This window comes from Haemorhous mexicanus, chromosome 5, assembly GCF_027477595.1.
Source record: "Haemorhous mexicanus isolate bHaeMex1 chromosome 5, bHaeMex1.pri, whole genome shotgun sequence".
NCBI classification, from domain to species: Eukaryota; Metazoa; Chordata; class Aves; order Passeriformes; family Fringillidae; genus Haemorhous; species Haemorhous mexicanus.
In genome coordinates this window covers 51,428,024-51,448,475 of record NC_082345.1, presented here as the reverse complement: position 1 = coordinate 51,448,475, position 20,452 = coordinate 51,428,024, and the positions used below count along the sequence as shown (strand labels likewise).

The following is a 20,452-nucleotide window of genomic DNA, read 5'->3' as shown; positions in this document are numbered from 1 at the left end:
TACTTCCAAATATTCAGAACACAGAAAGTGTTTATGTCTGTTAATACAAAGCATATATTACACCATCATTAATAGTTCAGGGCAGGTAGCAAAAAGCCCGGCTCTACATTGCTTTTAATATCAGCAAAGAAAAAAATTTAGGAAACATATTAAAGCAGATGTTCAGAGAATTAGTCACAGTGAAGAGAGGAAAAAGCAGAGTTAAAAATTGGATCTCTGTGCTTTTCAAGGTGTGATTTAACAGTGTGTGATCTTATGAATCACTTTGGACTAAGTGCTGTTTTGTTTTGGTAATATATATATACAGCCCTAGTACTTACCAGTAAACCCAGTAATCTGGCAACCACAGTGGAGATCTGTATGAAAACAGTTGTCAATTTACCAGAAATTTCATTCAGAAATAACTGTTGCAGTCCAAATAATCACTGTACAACTGGGATAATGCTCTCTACTTGACATGCAGTCCTCTAAAACTTATGTCAAAAGTGTTAGGAGATTGACTGGTTTGGAATGAGGATGAAGTGAGAGGAAGTTTATGTTCTGCAATAGCATGGCCCTGTCTTGCACAGAGCTGGGTGGCACCAGCAAGAGAAATAATTTAATCTTGTGAACGTTTTCAAGGATTCTAAGTTGCCTTTTTTTCTGGTGCACAAAACATGAGCTTTCAGCACTGTTTTTGAAGAAACCTGGGGCGAGAGGCTCTGTAGCAGTTAGATGGCTGGCAATGAGAGCTAAGAAGTAGTTGCAGAGCAATGCTTCAGGCACAGCACTACCATGAAATTGGATTTCAAAAAGCCACCAGGAGAGGCCCAGCTGCTGGTATGTTGACTCAGTTCAGCTCCATGTTGCTGGAGTAGTCAAAACTGAATGACTAAACTAAATGGAGCAGTTAATTTCAGATTGGAAAAAAATTGAAAGCTATTTCATAGAAAACCTTTTCATTCAATTTTTTCCACATCCAGTACCAAATAAAGCCAAGAAAAAACTGTTTCCCTGTTGATGTAGGAAGAAATTGTTTACTGTGAGAGTGGTGAGACACTGGAATGGGTTGCCCAGGGAAATTGTGAATGCCCCAACCCCAGCAGTGTTCAAGGCCAGGCTTGATTAGGGCCTTGAGTAACCTGGTTTGGTGGGAGGTGTCCCTGCCCATAGCAGGGGGGGGTGGTACTATATGGCTTTTAAGGTCCAAAACAACCCATTAACATTCTATGATACTGTGATTTATTTGTAATATTTAAGAACTATTTTCTTTAACTATCCCCTTGAATGACCTTAGCAGCAAGAATGTTGAGAAAAGAATTAAACCAGTACCAGAGAAGGGAAGCCAAAGCACCTGGGCATGCTGGAAGTCAGGGGTTGTGCCAGCTGTGCAGGGGAAAGGTGGCAATACTCTGCAAAGGTGGTGCCTTGCAATGGGTCACCTCTTCAGGCATCTTCTGAGGCTTCACTGCTTCACTTTCATTTCATACACTCATAGTTCACTATTTTACCAAGACTGGGAGCCACTGCTTATTTCCAGTCTGCTTGGGAGTCAGGTCAGTGGGATTGCTTCACTTCTTCCCCTCCTGCAGGAAAAGAGCTTGTGGAGAAAATCCTCAGTGGCTGCATGGCTTGCTAATATTTGTTTTGCTCCTTTGGCATTTGGAAGAAACCTTGTGTTGTGCAGGTACGGAGCAGAAGTTAGATCAGAATAGGACTGACAGATATTTTCCTTCTTTAATTTTTATGATTCTATTAACTGCAGCTGGTATAACGTTATGATTAAATCTGTTAACCCTGCACTTGATTTTAGGGAGACACTATTTATTAGTAAAAGCGTGGTTCACTCTGTCTGCAAAATCTCACTGCTATTACAAGATCTTTGATGTCACAGTTTCTCATCATGGCATCAATAATTTGTGTTTGTACTAATTATTTGTTAAATATTGATGATGACCATCTGGATGGGTTGCAAAAGCTGTTGTCTGTCCCATTCTCAGGAATCATACAAAAGGAAGAAATTCAAGTATGTATACTCCAAAGTGTTTTATTCAACAAGTGCTGGAATTATTCATGAAGTAAAGCCAGCTTTCCACTAGAGGTGCATATAGCATTGCTGATCTAGGCAGCCCCCTACTGCATAATCACGAGTACTTTTTATTTAGTGAATACTGATGTAATTTGGCAACCCTTATATGTTGATAAAATCTGCTAAAGTTCAAAACCATTTTAGAGAAAGGGCCGGAGTAAACATTAACAACCTCATTTGCTTAGGTTGGCTAACTTGAAAAGGCTGCATAACATCAATGAAAATGCTTTGTCAATCACATTCTACACTAGATTAGTCTTAAAGTCCAAGGAAGAATCAAAGTTCACCTAAGTATATAAAACTTCTGCCTAGCACTCTCTGGTATCATTTACATGTTTAACAAAAAAGAAAAATGAAGGAGAAGGAACAGTCAGTAGCTATTGAGGAAATAATAGACGCCTCAAAAGTAAAACTGGTGAGCAAATATTTTCTTTGTATTCCTTCAATACTATAAAAGTGTTAGGTAGGAAATTGTGTCTTTCAGTCGCTTCAGTTGCAAAAAAAAACTAACTATGAAAAGCACAAATTCAGAGCTCCTCAGGCCTGTTTCCTGCAGCTGGAAGTATCTTTTGTTATCACTGCCACTGCTGTTTTGAATGTCGTACAAATGTCAGATAAAGGCTTGCTTTTGGTATTTCACACAATTTAGTAGTTTGAGGAGGAAATGGGCAGTGTACAGCCCTCTTGCCTGCACAATTTACCTCATGCTGTAGAAAAGGTCTTCAGAGAAAAGAGCATGCATTACTTTGGGTCAGGAGAAGAACTGTGATCTACTTTTACATAGCTGCAGCATTCAAAAACTGGGCAAAATGAGCAAAAAGCTCAGCTCTGTCTCTGGCACACTAACAGACCAATGTCTACTAATCCTTCTCTATTTTGGGGGTAGAATTCTGGCTAAAGGGAGCCAAAAGACTCAATTTTCATGTGACTGTAGTAAAGTTTCCATAACTCTGAAACGAAGGGAAATTTTCTTTTTTCCTCTCTGGTTTCCTCTTTCTAAAAGGTAAACAGACAGAAATGAAAGTATTATTCAAAAATATACAGTTGTTTGTATGCAAGTACCTTTTACAAACATGGTCTTTATCTCAGACCTTAACATTTGTTTAACAGCTGTACTAGAACAGGATAGTTAAAACAGGTTTCTAACTCTCCCAATATTCACTCCTTATTTATTCCAAGCCCCTGTGCATCAGAAACTGCCAGAAAATTCCTGCTGTTTGGGGCCATCAGGAAGATTTCTTTTTTATCCCAAAGCCTCTGCTGCATCTTGTGTTGTCTTGCAATGCAAGGCTTGAAGTCCTCAGGACGTGGGAGGCCATAAAGAAGATTATATTTAGTTCACTGCTGTCTGCAGCATACAGGTTATGAGGCCTTCTTTAGAAGAAAGCAGAGAAACTTTATGAATTTCTATCAGTGGCAGAGGCAATAACAGTGGCTACTTTGTTCTCTAGGTGCAGTCAAGCTTTTTACTGCAAGACAAAACTATCTTGTGGAAAGCAAGGACTTCTTGAAATCCATTTTGATAAATACACTTCCAAAAGTACAATTTTAATGATCATCTTAGCACTTCCTTGTTCATCAGCCTAGGCCTTTAATATATGTGCAAAGTATTTTATTAAGTAGCTGACTATTTACGTTATATTTACATTTATATATTTATACATATTTATATTTACACTAGAAATATGCATTTGTGAATTTATCTGAAATCAAATGCTACAGATAGGATTTTAAACCAAAATGAATTTCTGCATGGTACACCCATGTGGAAACACTAGAACACTGAAACCTTACTGCAATATTTTCAGCTACTTAGGTGTTAGACGACATCTCAGAGGACATAATATAAAGCATAAAATATAGAGAGTATATGATATAAATAAATGTATTTTTCACTTCTTCAGCCTTAATTTTTCAACTTTTTTTGTGCTTTTCATTGCTTTTAGAGGAAGAATTTAAATGATTTGATATATGCATTTATATACTGTATCCAACAAAATTGAAGTAAGGTAGAACCAGGAATTAGTGCATTAGCTGGTGTTACTTGTGAAATAATAGTAAAATAGCTAACAGATCTATAATTTAATTGGCATCTTTTGTTTTCAGAACCCGGGGTTTAGTGGGCAGTACTCTTATGAACTGATTTCCAGGTGCAAGCTAGATGATGACATTATCACAGCATCACTTAACTTCTGGACTGCGCCTTTTAATTTTGTGATCAGAAAAGTAAGAAAGAGCTAAAAACATACAATTAAAAGGTAGTAATTGAAAGAGCATATATGTCATGCAAAGGGTTGATTCTCCAGAAAATTCCTTTGCTTGGTCATATTTGATCAGACATTTATCTAGACAATGGACTTCTAAGAATATGATCTGGGCAGAAATGTACTATGACTGGAATATGAAGAGAGTTCATTTTTCTCTGATGAATAATGAACCATCTTGATGATCATTATTGGATGATAAAAAATGAACCAGTTTTCATGAATAATATATAATATCTGATATAAAATATCTGAACATTAAGTCCCCGGTTGAGGATTGTGTAATTATGAAACTTGTTAAAGATAAATATAGAAGGGGATACAATTTTTTCCGATGAAAACAAATCTGAGAAGGACAGTATTTTCTGCTAGCCTCTTTGCATAATATAAACGGAAACTGGAACATTTTTGAATCATTACTGCTGAAGACCATTTGTACTCAAATATAAGTATTTTGCATTGCAATTGCAAAAGGACCAAGAATAGTTATCTGTAAATGGGATCTTCTGGATTCTGAGAACAGTATACTACAACTTCTTTGGCAATTGATAGTGCAAACACATCCTTACAAATAGAAAGGATAACACAGCTTATGTTCAACTTCAAGTAGCACAGCAATTGAGAGAGAAAGCTGAACCCTAGTCTTTCCAGCACAGTACTTGCATTGGCAAGATTACACATCCTGTCTGTAATTCATTTGAAAAGATGAAAAGTCACAATTTATTAAAACACACACTGAAGATACAAGAACTGCCCCAGTTTTCCCCTTGTCAAAACCTGCAAACACCCTTTATACCAGGTATTGTTATTTAGAAAATGGATTTGTTAATATGTGTTAATATACATTTATTGATCAACTCACTATTTGGCCGAATTCAGTGCACATTTTGAGGTCAATCTGTGAACTTGAGAGATTGAAAAACGGTTTTGTTTACCTGTCATGAATAAATTGTAAAGGCATGACAAGCAATCAACTGTGTTTTTATGTTTGGTACCCCAGTATCACAAACACAAACTTTTATGACAGGCGAGCTGATGAACTGTTTTGACCTGCCAGGACAGTCCAGATACCTTTGATGAAGAGCTCTTGATGTCCTAGGGTCTGGCCATTTTAAACAACTAGAACATGTCAGGTGTCTGCTTTTTAATGATAAACACCCTCTGTCATCCTTGAGTAGTGATATCCTTTGGGTATATGGAGAGATGTTTCCTACTGGAATTAACCTTTTTTAGCCAGTCCTGCATATCCAAGGTTTGCTGTTGACAACCTTGTGTGTGAACACATTTTAGTAGAAGACAGAACAGGTTATTTAGAAAGTAACTGAACAGAATTCCTTTCAGGCTAAGGAGCAAGCTAAAGAGGCAATAAAGTTTTTCTATTTAAAATAAAAAAATTATTAATGAAGTGAACCAATAACCAATCTTTGATCTCAGTTCACCTAATATTTTCATTAGTGATCTTGGAACAAAAAGATACAAAGATACATTTATGCTCATGAAATTTACCGAGGTAGCAAAAGTAAAAATATTGCCAATACAAAGAAGGATGAGGATATCATAGAGGAAGAATTATATGACTGTGATGACAGAATAGTCTAAATGGGAGGAATGTAATAGTACTGAGTGGAAGGTCATTCATTTAAATACTAATAACAGGAATGTCTGCAGTAAGCTGAGAACTCATTAACTGGATATGACAGAAAAAGATCTGGTTACATCAGTTGTTCAGGGGATAACTATAAGCCATCAAAAGTGATGGGACTGCATAAAGGAGATAAATATGATCTTAGTATCCATCATGAGACTGATTTCCAAGAGACATGAGGAAATATCCAGTGTGGGATTCACTGGGCATGAAACTCTTTGAATGCTATAGGCAAAAAAAAAGTGTACACCCTTCAGAAAAACTAATTCAAAGTAGGAAAGGTACAGAGAGGCTCTTAGAACATATCATTGCATGGGAAGTCTGTCTGAAGAATCATGGCCTGTCCAATCTAGCAAAGCAAAGTCTCAAGGCAGCTGTGTTCACTCCCAGTAGTCACCTGCGTGGGGGGATGTTAAACAATGACATATGTGTCAAAGGAACACAAAACAAAATAAAATTTGTCTACAAAAGGAAAGAAAAGATAAGCTTTTTGACAATTATTTGAGATCAGTCAACTTTTTTAACACATTCCAAACAAAAATATTGGGGATGTGAAACGTAATTGATTTTTGACTGAGCATTATTGTCTCTTGAACTAGATTATGTAATGATATGTTAAATAAACTCAATGTCCAGGAAATGCTTTTTAGTCCAGACTGGGCATTATCATTTTCAGCAGAATTCCCAAATTAAGAAAATTGTAGCTTTGGAAAAGGGTTGGGCTGTTATTTTCTAGCTGTGCAACGCTGGCTGTGATACAACCATGATGCTTACAGACTTGAATTTTACTGTAAGGCAAACACATTGTGCAAAGATTAGCCAAAATGGAAAAATACTTAAATAATATGGGATCATGCAAGTGAACACTGTTGTGACATAGACCTGTTCAGGGACTAGAACAGAATAGGCATAGACAACCTGTATCAATTCATTTTATTGCTGCATTCAAAATCCTTCTCTTGGAAAATATGGAAATGCTAAGTCTTCCTTAAAATGACATGATATTTACCAACAGCTATCATGCTATAGGATTTGGAATACCACATAATTTCCTTTAATAAGGCAATGTCTTTCGTGTAATGTTTTCCTTTATAAAACACCCCCAAACTTGGTATTAGGGACTGCAAATGTGATCAAAGCTGTCTTTTGCTAGACATCCATGCTGTTAATAAACCCTTAGCATTTGCTATGCAATCCTGTCTGCACAGCAGTTCAGACCCAAGTATTGAACATAGCAACCTTCTCTTGATGAGACCCCCACAGTACTTCCCTTGGACACTGTCAGCAAGCACAAGGTCACAGGCGCCTGTGAGGTGTATTCACTCAGGTAGTCCAGCTGAAGTTTGGTCTCATAATTGGTCTAAGCTTCAAAGTTGAGTATCTTTCAGGACTGAGCCCCATGAATGGAAATTCTCATGTTCCAGTCTTTGCACACAGGCATTGAAGATCCCATGACACTTTATACAAAAGGAAGAATGTTAACCCCAGTGTCCTTGCCAAATGCTAACTTTGTTAATTACAGCCTGCTTTCTTCAATGCTCCTTGCAGTTTTAATTAGAAATTGTATTATTCTCTTCCTGTACTACATTGTCACTGGTTATTCCCAGTTAACCATTTGCTGTGCTAAAGGTTGTTGATCTTCTGTCCAAAACTGGCTGTATTTCAGGTGTGGGAAAGATGGCGTTTCATATTCTGCTATTTTTAATATTTCTGTCCTCATTCCTTATGAGCCGCTTGCATTTAAATTCCACATATACATAAATATAAGTATCATGAATGCAAGGTTTGGAAATTTTGTGACTTACAAAGACTTCTCAGAACAGCACAGGTGTGAACCAATATGACACCTGCAAGATGAATGATTTGCTAGGAATTTTCATACCCAAATGTCTGTGTTTCCACATCTAAATTGAAAACAACAGCATGCTTTTGATATGGTGGAATCAGCTGGATTTTTAAAGCGTTTTGGAATTCATGAAGTTTCACAGTGCTATAGAATTATAAAATCATCATTGTATACATATTGCATAATTGTGCAAGATTAAGTGATTTGTACTTTTAGTAACATTGCGTTGAATTTTTGTGAAATTATGTGTGTATGTATACATATATAAACTTACCTTTTAATGTAGGCCTGGAAGATATTTGAAGCCTCAGTACTGCAACAACTTTCCCTGCTTAAAGGATTCTATAAGCAATAAATTGCATTACGATATACAGAATTTTAGTACACATCCAAATGGCTAGATGCATTTTGGCTCACAATTTCTATAAGATATTGTGCAATATATTTTGATTTTATAATTTGAAAATTAGTTGCTTACAGACGTCTCCATTTCTAAAAGAACTTCCTGTTTTGTCAGACAAGTATGTTTCCTCGTGTTGTATCAAAATCGGCCCATTTCTACTATGAGATTGCTCTCAGTATTCAGTAACATTAGCAAAGAAATTCCTTGGAACTTTCTATACTTGATACCAATGCGGAGAAAATTCAGGTAGACAGTTTCAGCAAAATACTTTGACACATTTTTTGACTGTATATTATAAAAGTCTCTGGTAATCAGAAAAATGATGAATTTTAAAGGAAGTCTTTCTTATGTGATTTTAAAAGCAAGAGTTTATTTTGAAATTTTCACATTAGGAGCCCAGTGAGATTTCCTGAGAAGGTACACATGGGAGGCCTCCAACATTCACACCAACCTTTCTTCAGAGTCAACAATAAGAGACAGAGATCATTCAGTTCATTTGGACACATTCAAGTGTCCAAATCAAGTCACATTAATCACTCTCTATTTCTTCTCCTGATCCTGAATCCTGACACATAGAATTATTCCTTGCATACTAATTCATAGCAGATTTTTTGTTTTAACTGTGTGAAAGAGTGTGTCAAAGGGAGACCACCAGTGGCCATATCCACCAGGCCACTTATCTGTCATAATGGCCATTGCAATATAAATCAGATTTCTGCTAAATTCACAGAAGAACGAGACAGTTGATAGCACAATTGGCACTAACTTTCCATAACATTTCTTGTCACCTGCGTCAAGATGGCAGACCTGTAGTTCCTCCATCTTCCTTCTGGCTCACCTTATGGGTGATGGGCATCACCTTTACTCCAATAACTGTGACCTCCTCAGTTAGTCAGGACTTCTGGTAAATGACTCAAGATGGTTCAGTGAGCTCTTCTGCCAGCTCCCCCAGGGCCCTCAGGTACATCTTGTCTGGCCTCATGAACCTGTGTGTGTCTAAGTGGTACAGCAGGTCACTCACCATTTCCCTTGGATTGTGAGGTCTTCATTCTGCTGTGTCTCCCAGGTTGGGTAGCTGGGTACCCAAGGAACAAGTAGGCAAAGGCAAAAAAGGCATTAAGTACTTCAGCCTTCTCCTCATCCTTTGTCACTGTATTTTCTCCTACCTCCAATACAAACAGGGAGATTCTCCTTATCCCTCGTTTTGTTGCTGATTTGTTTAAAGAAACATTTTTGATTTTACAGCAATGGTCAGATTAAGTTCTAATTAGGTTTTGGGCCTTCTAATTTTCTCCCTGCATAAACTCACAACATTGTTGCTGTCCTCTTGAGTTGCCTGCCTCTTCTTCCACTATGCTTTTTTTCCCCTCAGCTCCAGCCAAAGCTCTCTGTTCAGCCAGGCCAGTCTTCCTTACTGGCTCATCTTTTCACACAGGAAGATTTCTTGCTCCTGCTCTTTTAGCATTTCTTTCATGGTCCAGCCTTCCTAGACTCCTTTCCCCTTCAGGACTGCCTCAGCCAGTCTCCTGAACATGCCAAAGTCTGCCCTCTGAAAATCCAAGTCTTGCTGACCCTTCTCCTCACTTCCCCAGGACTTAAAAACTTTATAGTTTCATGATGGCTGTGGCCAAGGTGGCCTTGAGCTGTCACATCTGCACAAGTGCTGTCTATTCACAAACAGCAGATCCATTGGTCACCTTCCCTAGCTGGTTTGCTCACCAGCTGTGTCAAGAAGACAGCTGTTGCACACTCCAGGGATCTTCTGAACTGTTGTTTCCTCTAGGCTGTTGTACTTCCAGACAGCCTCTGGTAAGTTGAAGTCCCCCTGGGAACAAGGGCCAGCAATTGCAAGACTTCTCTCAGCTGCTTATGGAATATTTCAGTTGCCTCTTCATCCTGGTTGGGTGGTCTATAACAAAGTCCAACTAGGAAAACTGCCTTGCTGGCCTCCCCCTTGATTCTAACCCATAAACATTCAACCTTAGCATCCCCATCATTAAGCTCTAGACAATCAAAACACTCCCTAAAATACAGAGCTACCCCACTGTCTCTTCTTCCCTGCCCATCCCTTCTGGAGTAATGCTTATGTCAATCCTTCTAATTAGTGAGATGATAGGACTGTAGTCATCAGTAGTTGAATGACTTGACTTTGGGTTTCATTTTCATCTTCATCATATGGGGTGGTGATTCTGTTTTCCTAATGGCTGGTAAATATTGTGAAATGACAAGGGGAAGAATGCTGGAGAGCGTCTGCAGGAAACAAAGGTGGTATGGTACATTTGGCAGAGACACTCTGCAAACAGACAAATTAGGGGGCTGGACAGTCAGTGAGTGAAGCTTAACAAAGACAAGTCTTGAATTCTGCACCTGGGATGGGGCAACTCTGCGTGTGTGTACAAAGTGAGGAATGAAATGGTGAAAAACAATGCTGCAGAAAGGGTCCTGGGGGTCCTGGTTGATGGCCAATTGAATTTGAGTCAGCAGTGCCCTGGCAGCCAGGAGGGCCACCTGTGTCCTGGGGTGCATCAGGCACAGCATCACCAGCCAGGGAAAGCAGGGGATTGTCCAGCAGTTCTATGGAATTGCCTTTACCAACTGTGCAATTGAATTCAGCTGAAACGTCTCCCTGTGGTTTAAAGTTGAATTTACTGATGCTCTTTTGAACCATTAAACAATTTTGAACATTGAGGTGTGCTGGTATTATTTTTTCCTTGCCAACTAAATTGGCCAGTCATGAAATTTTCTCTTTGATTTGGACATAGTCATTTAAATTCACACCTTTGTGAATAGTCTTCAGAAATTTAACTATCTTTCAATGATAAATTTGAATTTCTGTCTGAAAATTAGAACTAATCAATTAAGTATCTCACGTTTGTGTCAAGCTGTGGTTGACAAGCCTGTTTTTTTCATTAATGGCATTGATAATCTACTAAACTGAAGATTGCCACCAGTGTCATGAAAATTATTGAACTTATGTACACAGCTGTGTGAACTACATAAAGAATGATAGATATGTATTTCTCATTTGTTAGATTATTTATTACATTACATTATTTTCAGTGGTGACTATTTCCTAGCATTTCACAAAAACAGCTGCCTAAATCATATAACAGCCTCGCCAAAGTCCTCTGGAACCTGGAGGTGTAGGAGTGTAGGAGTCACATTGACTCTCAATTTTTTATGCCATTCTGTTTCCATATAATTTGAATAAACCAAATTCATTTACATGAATGTAGGAAGTAATTAAATATGATGAGAGCTAATATGAGTTCACTCTTGTAATGTCTTTGTTCCTATCACTGGAACAAAGAAAATGCAATGGCAAAACTACAGTGAATTCTGTAATACTTGTCAGTTTACCCCTCGAATGAAACAAGGATACCTAACTTGAGAATGCTCTTAGCATTCAAATCCTGCATCTTAAACATAGCTTGGTCTGAGTAATACTCATCTGAATTCCAAACAATCTTTAAAAAAGTATTTTAATTGAGAGATCAAATGTATAAGCAGATTTTTAAAACTGACTTGGTGTTGTGATTTATAAGGGTATTCAAGAATTTTCAGTTTTCCTAATAAAGCTCTAGTTTAAAAATGAGCAGGTTATTTATATATATGTTAAATAAGAATTCTGATTGCTTCATTTCATAGTATGTAATAGAACTGGGAGACTTTAACTCAAACTAGATTCTCAGATGATCTAGTAAAGTTATTAGTTAATTTAATAAAATCATTATTTAAAAATAAAACTAATTTAAAAGTTCAGTTTTAACATAAAATACAGGGAGCACTGCCATGGAACAACTTCACACTGAGCAAGTAATTTGGAAAATTGTCTCCATTCAAAGTAACTTGTGATGAAGCTCACAGCCTCTACAAAAAGAGAAATTACAAGACTGAAAAAAGCTGGTTCCCAGCAGACCTATGGTTGGTGTCTCGATGAGCTGCCTGGTAAATTCCAGGTTGTTTCAGGATCCACAGCTGATGGGCAACTCTCTAACAACACATTTTCTTGTCTATGAAAAACAATTTTCTTAAATAACTCCTAATTTCCTTTCATGCTTTACTGTCTGAAGTCAGTGTTTGTACCCATATATATTTCACCCACTTTTTAATCCTTTTTGGGTTTTTGGTGTTTTTTCTTTTGTTTTCTTTTGGATTTCTTTTATGTTATCTTGGCCATGTGGACCCAAACTCAGTCTCTAAATCCTTGAATGTTGACCACGAAAAAACCCAGAAGATTTCAGCACAAATTTTATATGCATGATTAAAAAAACAATAATTTTTTCTTTTACTGCAAAGAATCGATGCTAAAAGGTTGGTCATAGGGTCATAGAAAATAAGCAATGCCTGAACTGTTCTTCAGTAAACTTTTGCATATTTACAGTTATTTCTTATATATAAAGTTATTCAAATAAAGGTAATTGTACAATTACCCGAAATCCACATACTTTAGCCTTACTTTTCTTAGTGTGCATTCTATGGCCTTATTTAAACAACATTATATTATATTTTTTAAGGGAGTAAGAATATTGGTATACATGGTTATAAGTTATGCATGTTAAAACCATTAGGTTATCTGGTCTATCCTGACAACAGTACAGTTCCTTTCCTCAAAGCATGTTCTCTGATGTTCTATCCGCTCTAATTTTTACTATTAATAGAACTAGGTCCCTGAACATATTGCTGGACCAGGCCCTGTATGAAGTACAAATTCAGAGTTTAGAGTTGTGGTTAAAAAATCATGCTGGGGAGTATGGTCAGAATCAGCATGGTAAAGTTGATTTTTGGCCTAATGGAATTTGCAGCGCCGACATGGCAATAACTGGATTTAGAAAATGCAATTTGGAAGCAATTGAAAAACAGACCCCGTGGCTCATATCTTGCCATCACTGTAGATCTGAAGCCCACAAAAATGGCACCTGTAGAAAAATGGCAGACAGTGACTCTTTGCTTTCAATTTTAGTTAATACTGTGTAACAGGAATCCTTCCCTTTAGATATATGTACATATACTCTTTCTAAAGAAAACCAGACTCATATCCATAGATATTTGCTCCTTGCATGCATCAGTTTTTTAAAAAAATCTTTTAAGTTTTTTACTTATTTTAATTTCTTTTCATTATTCTTCTTTCCTTCCCTACCCCTCAAGCTATCTAGCAGCATTTTGGATCTATATAACAGTGACCAGGGAATGGCACCAGCTAATATGGGTCTCACGAATGCTTCTTGCCCAGCTAATCTACCAGTAAAAAGGGAGCTCACAGGTAAAAGAACTCTGAGATTTTAGTATATAACTGCATAAGTGATGGTGTGTGTCTTAAAAGTTGAAACTTATCCATGAAAAATATATCCGTAATTAAATTCCTGAGAATTTTTAGTCTGTAGTTTCATTTAAGGAAAAGAAAAAAGATAAATGAGAAATGTTTTTTTTCTGTTCTTCTTTTTAGAAATTCAGGAAGTCCCTGTTTTCCCCCTGTTTTTATGAACATCGTGCTTCTAAAAAACCTTAATAATTTAGAAAACAGTATATTCTTCTACATGTTGGCTTCTGACCAACAATATAAATAAATTATCATCCATTAAATTTGTTCCAGGGTAGAACAAATAGTCCTTTGAAAACTTTATAATACGGCTATTCAAGGTAAAGCTTTATTGGTGGATTACAAACTTTAAAAGTTACATTCAATTAATCCAAAGAATGCTAAAAATCATGTACAGTTTATTAATGTCACTCAGAGGAAACAGAGAGTTTATTCAATATCTTACAAATCTGATTAACTCTTGCATTATGGGATGTAGAAAATCCATATTCACCTTAGTGTATTGTAAGTTTTATTCTGATGTAAAATACAGGAAATTGGAGAAAAATACCCCTCCACAGCATTTCTACATTCTTAAATGTAAAAAAAAGTGCCATAAAAAATGTAAAGCAACCTGCCAGACTTTCTCAAAATTTAGTACTGGTAGAATAAAGATTTGCCTATGATCTGTTTTAATAATAAAAGAAGGAATGCAGTAGAAGGACTGGAAGTCTGGTCTTTGTGACAGGAGGCCATTTTCAAAAGATGAAAGAAGTACTGGAATTGCATCTTAAGGACTATTTTAATAAATTTTACTTTCTGTCAGAAGCAGATACAAGAGCAATGGCAAAGGAGAGACAAAAAAAGGATAACCACAATCTCAGTAAGTATATGTTCATCTTCCATTTCATTAAATGGAATGCATGGAGAATGCAAAACCCTGGTACATTAGCTACCACATCTCTGCTCTTCTTCTAGACCAGCCTCTCAGCAGGCCAAAGCAGGCTACAAAAACAGCTGACCATAAACTTTTCTTCCTTGAAATTAATTTCTGTCTCTGACATTTGTCTTTCAAAATACTTTGCACATTGCAGTTAATTTATTTCCATATAATCTCCAATGATTATTTTTTCACAGTAGCACACTTGATGTTTTCTCTAAGAATTACAGTGCAAAGCAGACAAGAGGCAGGTTAGGAGAAAAACAACACTGAAAATCCAGTCTTCACACCTCATTTTCTGAAGCGCCAAAGCAAGAGGCTGCATCTCTTTATGGGTGATGGGGTAGGAAAGAATTTGTATCAGACCACTTCTAAGTGGTTGCTAAGCTCTTAAAGTTATTGAAATTATATGTCCCTGAAGGAGATCAGTGCAGGTCTTTGTGAGACTCACCAGTGTTCTGCCTCTGCCACACAAGCCCCATAACCCCTGTCATCTGGGATACACTTCTTTCCTTTATGGATAACAGTGCAGATATGTACAGATGAATGGCATGTTGGTTTTAGAGGAACAGTCTTAGAACAGTGAAATTCATAGTTCAGTGTCTAAATATTAGAATTACAAAAATAAAAACCATTTTAGTTTGTATAGAATAAAAGAAACTCATCAGTTTCATTACTGGGAGATTTCCTATAAAATTACCCATTTTTCCCTCTAAAGCTTAATTTGAAACAAAAAGGCTGCAGGATTCTTTTTTGAAAGTGTTGAATAAAGCAGGTAAAATTTTCAAGTTCTCTTTTCCAGTTCTTCCAACAAAAATAGTATGGGAGTTGGATTCAGTGATCCTTATGAATCACTTCCAACCTGTGATATTCTATGATTCTATGAATTTAAACCTAAATTAGTAATTAGTTAATAGCCACTATTTATATCTTTATTATCTTACTTCCATCTTGTTTCTCTGGCTATTTGATTTCCAGCAACCGAATAGGGATTTATGGCTTTACTTGCATGGAATGACTTACCTGAAAGCATACATCCATGGGCACAATGTGCTAGCAATCACTGTGGACAATCTTCTGCTACTTAGAATTTCCAGAAGGCATCTTTATATCTGTCAGGTTTTTTTTTTGGGTTTTTTTTTTGTGGGTTACAGGCAGACCATGAAGATTTTTAGATGTGTGGCAAGCACGTAATCTCTGAAATGCCAATGCAGCTGCTCTCTGTCTTGTTAGGGCAGAAATGGGGAGTTTAGCTGGACTAAGAAAGGGGGTGGGTAGGGGTTATCTGGAGCTACAAGGGGAAACAGAGGCTCGTCATAGATACATCAGGGATGCCATGTCTCACTATTGCCTCCACTGTTTGCTTTGGCTTATCAAAGTCCTTCCTGATCACAGAAGAAATGTCTGAGAAATTTCCCTCACCATTGGCAACTAAACTGAAGGCCACTGCAGACAGGCAGCATCTGTTTTGGCTTGGCTCCAGGTGTGTGCTGCAGAGCTCAAAGGCTCTCTGGACACAGCTCTACTGTCTAAAGGCTTGGACATAATCATGCATTACATATCAAGGCTTTATCAGTGTGATTGACTCTTTCAAGGGGATCAGGTTTCTTAGCGATGGTCTGAAAAATCAGTTTTTGAAAGTTGATTGGAATTATACAAACTTTCAATTTTCAGGTTGAATAAAGGCCTACATTTCACAGAAATGTTCTTATACATTCTCATAACAAGGAGTAATAAAGGCACTGCAAAAATGTTCCTTTGAAAGATGGTAGATTGAATGAAACCATGAAAAGGGGTTTTGATTTAAGAAGAGGAACCCCTTCATGCAATGGACAGAGTTTAAAACATTGCCTAATGTTTCTTAACTTTGGGGGTTTTTTGCTTCCAAACAAAGAATATTATATTATAATCCTGTCCATGCAGTTTGAAAAATAATTTTCTGAATTGGCTCATGTATAATTTGATTCTTGAAATATTACTGACAACTCAGGATATCTCTGGAAAGGTTACAGGCACACAGCAGGAAAGTTCTATTGCAACATTTTTCAAAGATTAAAATCTCATTGACACAACCACTGGAATTTTTTTTTCAGAAAAAAAATGCAGAAATATAAAGAAAAAAGAATTCTGCAAGTGTTCACTTGTAAGGATATTTTTTCATTGTCTTGTTTTATAGCTAGTGCTTAGTTGACTACTTTTTGATTAATATCTTACAGAGTTTTCCACAGGGTAAATATTAATTAAACATCAGCTATTGTGCCATGAGACAGTATAGTTCAAGCAAATTCTTCAATTTTGTTTGCTGTGCCATTATTTGGCCAAAGCAACTGAAATATATCTTTTAAATTTACCAGTTGCTCTGTGTTTTTGTACACTGGGCTCTCCTACAAGATCCAGCACATTCATTCCAATGAGATGCAGGGGCTCACTGAGCAGTACACTCAGGAGGATTGTAACCCTGTCTTCTGAATATGTGAATCATCACCAAAAAACCTGAGATGCTTTAATTTGTTAAGTGAAGTTTCTGTTCCTATAAAGGAAGACAAGATAATGCATCCCACCAAGGTGGAGTACTTCATCAGAGTACATAATAACACTCAAGTTGTTTCTGGAGTTTGAATCTGCTAGGGAGGAAATAACTGACTGCTGCACAAACCTAGGAGCCTCACACAGACAGGAAGCATTTCATATAGAGGAAGAAGAGGACTAAAAGTGATCCAGGTTGTGGGGCTGAGACTGAAAGTGACATGCTCATATGACTGTGAGAAGATTGAAGTCAGCCTTGGAAGACCCACTAGGATGCCCTTGGCTGGATGCTTATAACTTAGCTCTACTGGGCTTTTTTGTGTTTATATTCAAAATTAGGCCATTAGACTTTAAGTGCACATCTCCAGACACAGGGCATGCATCCATTCTGCCCCTGTGCTAGGCTGGCCAGGGCTGGGCTGACAGAGTACAGTGGCATTGGCATGTTGAGCCCAAGGTAAGGTCTTCCAAGGTGCAAAGGACAAGAGAAAGAGCTCAGTGTGATGTTAGTGATGAAGAAAAGCTGATTTCTGCATATTCAATGAGATTTGGATAGAGTTAAAGTGGAGGCAGTGGACAAAGGTGTGAGCTCACACCAGTAGGACAGCAGTAGAGACTGCTGGTCTCTGACACCCAGCAGTGCCCTAAGGGGACTACATTCCCACTGAATGCACTTTCTGTGTCAAAATTATAACAAGAAATTCCCCAAAGCAATGACATGTTCTCTGGACCTATCCACTGGGAAAATGTGAAGGTTCTGAAGGATCACATGCACCAGCCTGGATACCAGTACAATGTTGGTAAAATGAACTGAGAGCATGCGGGGGGGGGGGGGGGGGGGGGTACTAATTTTAGGAGATTAATTTTCTTTTTTTTCGTTCTAACTAAACTACAAAGTGAACCAAGATACCCTACATAGCTTGTCTTAGTAAAAGCATAAATTTAAATCCAAAAAATATATTTCATAGTTTAAAACATGGTATTTTTAAAAATTTTTTCTATGTTTTGAAAATGATCATAAATATTTTTTGTGCTGTCCATCACCAAAGGAAAGATGTACAGGGGTGAAGTATCTTTGGGACATAATCTTGCTTTGTTTCAGTGAGGGGATACAGCTGTAGTTATATACTCTCTGTGGGTTTAAATGCTGGTAATTGTAAATAAGGGATAATGAAGCTGTTACCTTGTGATTTGTAACAAGAGTTCTGCCAAAATATCAATTGCTGGATGAATTGTCTTGTATCCCTGTTGGAGTCAGCAGCAAGACTCCACTAAGCTGAAATCTCTGTTCTGTGGGAGCATGGTGGAGACAGAATACATAAACATCAGGAAAAAAGAAATGTTAGCTCACATTTAGACAGTATGTGACTATTTAATTCTCTAGAAATTGAGTTCTTAATGGAGAAAAACTCTGTGGTTAAGGTAAGATACAGATGGTACTAATGATAGAGTTTGTCCTGAGAGTAAGTCAGAGACAGGTAGGAGCTCATGTTGGGACTGCTATTTGAGAAAGATTTTTTCTGTACATTGACTAACATGTTTTTAACTAATTAAAATGTTTTATGTGTAATTTCTCCAAAAATATTCCAGTGTAAAAAGAGTAAATGTTTCTTTTTAACAGTTGAGAGAAGAAGAAGGTATAATATTAATTACCGAATCAAGGAGCTTGGCACACTCATCCCCAAGTCTAATGATCCGTGAGTTCAACTGTCTTTCCTATAACTATGTTTATGGTATTAATACAGGAGAAAAGAGACAGTTGTGTATAGGATTGAGAAATGGGATACAAAATCTTCCATACCTGGTCACTGGCTCAGGTCAGACTGTTGAAGTAACAAACCTTTGACAGATTTTTTGTGCCTGTTGAAAAACTTATGTGAAAGCGTAATAATATGAAAGCAATTTCAGGGTGTTTAAGAGAAACTGCCACTTAACGGGAAAACAAACAAACAAACAAACAAAAGGTAAGCCAAACACCAGAAAGTCCATCTCCCTGTCCCCAAGCCCAATTGTGTGGTGTCTCTGGAGAGGGAAGTATAGGAAGTATTGATGCTTTCAGCTCTTGCCATGGCCCCATGGCCCTCTAGTGGGATAACACAAAATTTATGTTGTCACTGTCTGCCCTCTGACTAAGAGAGAAAAAAAAATCAATTTAAGAGTCTGTAGACTGAGTATTTTTCAAAAGTCCTCAACTCAGTGCAGGGAAAGCACCAGTCCTAAAAGGACTGCAAGGATAAAAGTAATAATTGCTATAATTGCTATAATAATATCATTTTATACTAATGCATATACTTAGAGAAACACAAAATGCATATTGCTTGAACTTATATGTGCATTCCCTCAAAGCTTATATTTGTCATCAACAGGAAAAAAGCTGCCTTGGAGAAAAGCCCATTGCAGGATTAACAATAACAATTCAGAGTGATTTTTAATGCAGAACTTTAGCCTTAGATTTCTCTTGTTGCTCAGGGAAGACTTAAGACAATGCAGCAGCATGATTGTAACTTACATAAAATTGATTATACAGATTTTGTCTTTATCATTTGCATTTCAATACAGATGTGCATGATACTTCAAATGAAAATATCCATTGGTATTTCAGCCTTTTTAACCTTAGGACTAAGAAACTTTTGATGACATTAAGGATTTCTGCAACAATACAAGGCTGTGTGAGACTTACACAAGTAGAAGGCTGGCTTTATTTGAAGTGAAGCCACCAGAGAGAAAGTTAACATACTGCATCCATTTTAGAGAATTCACAAACTCAGCTCCTTCTGTAGCATCCACCAAAGATTGGATAAATGGGCATGGTTTTTTGTTATTAATATGGAAATAAGTGTTAAAGCTGAATTAAAGTAAAAAGTGCTTCAAGTACCTAAATAAAGTTTTGGACATGTGATCCATTGCAAGCAGAAACTGAGAGAAGTGTTTTAATTTTGCTGGTGCATCTTTCAGTATTCAATACCATTTGGGCAAGTAATTGAAAGATTTCTCAGAAAAACAGTGGATGGCACTGTTGGTTTGCAGCTATAAAGCAAAAATAGAAACTGGTAATGCTGCAATTAGAGAGGGGCATGGGGTACAAATTCCAGTTGCACTTTTTGATTGCCTATAAAGGTGTTTCACTGACATGTTTTTGGTCTGGATTCAGGTTGACTTTGTGAACTTAATCAAAACATTAATACCTAGAGTAATCATTTAAGCTGTTCTTAAAATGATTTACCTGGAGATGCAGTTCTGCTCCAGTAAGTGGATGATGGACTTCACCCTCAGTTTTTGGTATTGCTGCCTGATGAAAAAGTTTCAGGTAGAGATTCTGAAATCATTGCCTTACCTTGTTTTAGTTTGCAAACCCATGGCTGAGTTCAGCAGTGTGACCAGACCCAGAGTGGTTTATGTTTACAAAAGCACAAGGTAAACTTAAGTACCTCACATTCTGAAGACTGCTGTCCTCAAAAGGC

General features: G+C 37.2%; 1 protein-coding gene across 4 annotated transcripts in view; it reads left to right on the top strand.

The window, feature by feature from the left end:
- The window catches only part of TFEC (transcription factor EC), a 125,953-nt gene that overhangs the window by 93,193 nt on the left and 12,308 nt on the right, over nucleotides 1-20,452 (top strand). For 2 of the 4 annotated variants that reach the window (XM_059847135.1, XM_059847140.1), the window contains exons 4-6: nucleotides 13,375-13,489; nucleotides 14,352-14,408; nucleotides 18,613-18,688. In XM_059847135.1, coding sequence (XP_059703118.1) covers nucleotides 13,375-13,489; nucleotides 14,352-14,408; nucleotides 18,613-18,688 — 248 coding nt within the window. The remainder of the gene's footprint in view (nucleotides 1-13,374; nucleotides 13,490-14,351; nucleotides 14,409-18,612; nucleotides 18,689-20,452) is intronic. The other 2 variants (XM_059847139.1, XM_059847138.1) reach the window with 2 other exon arrangements.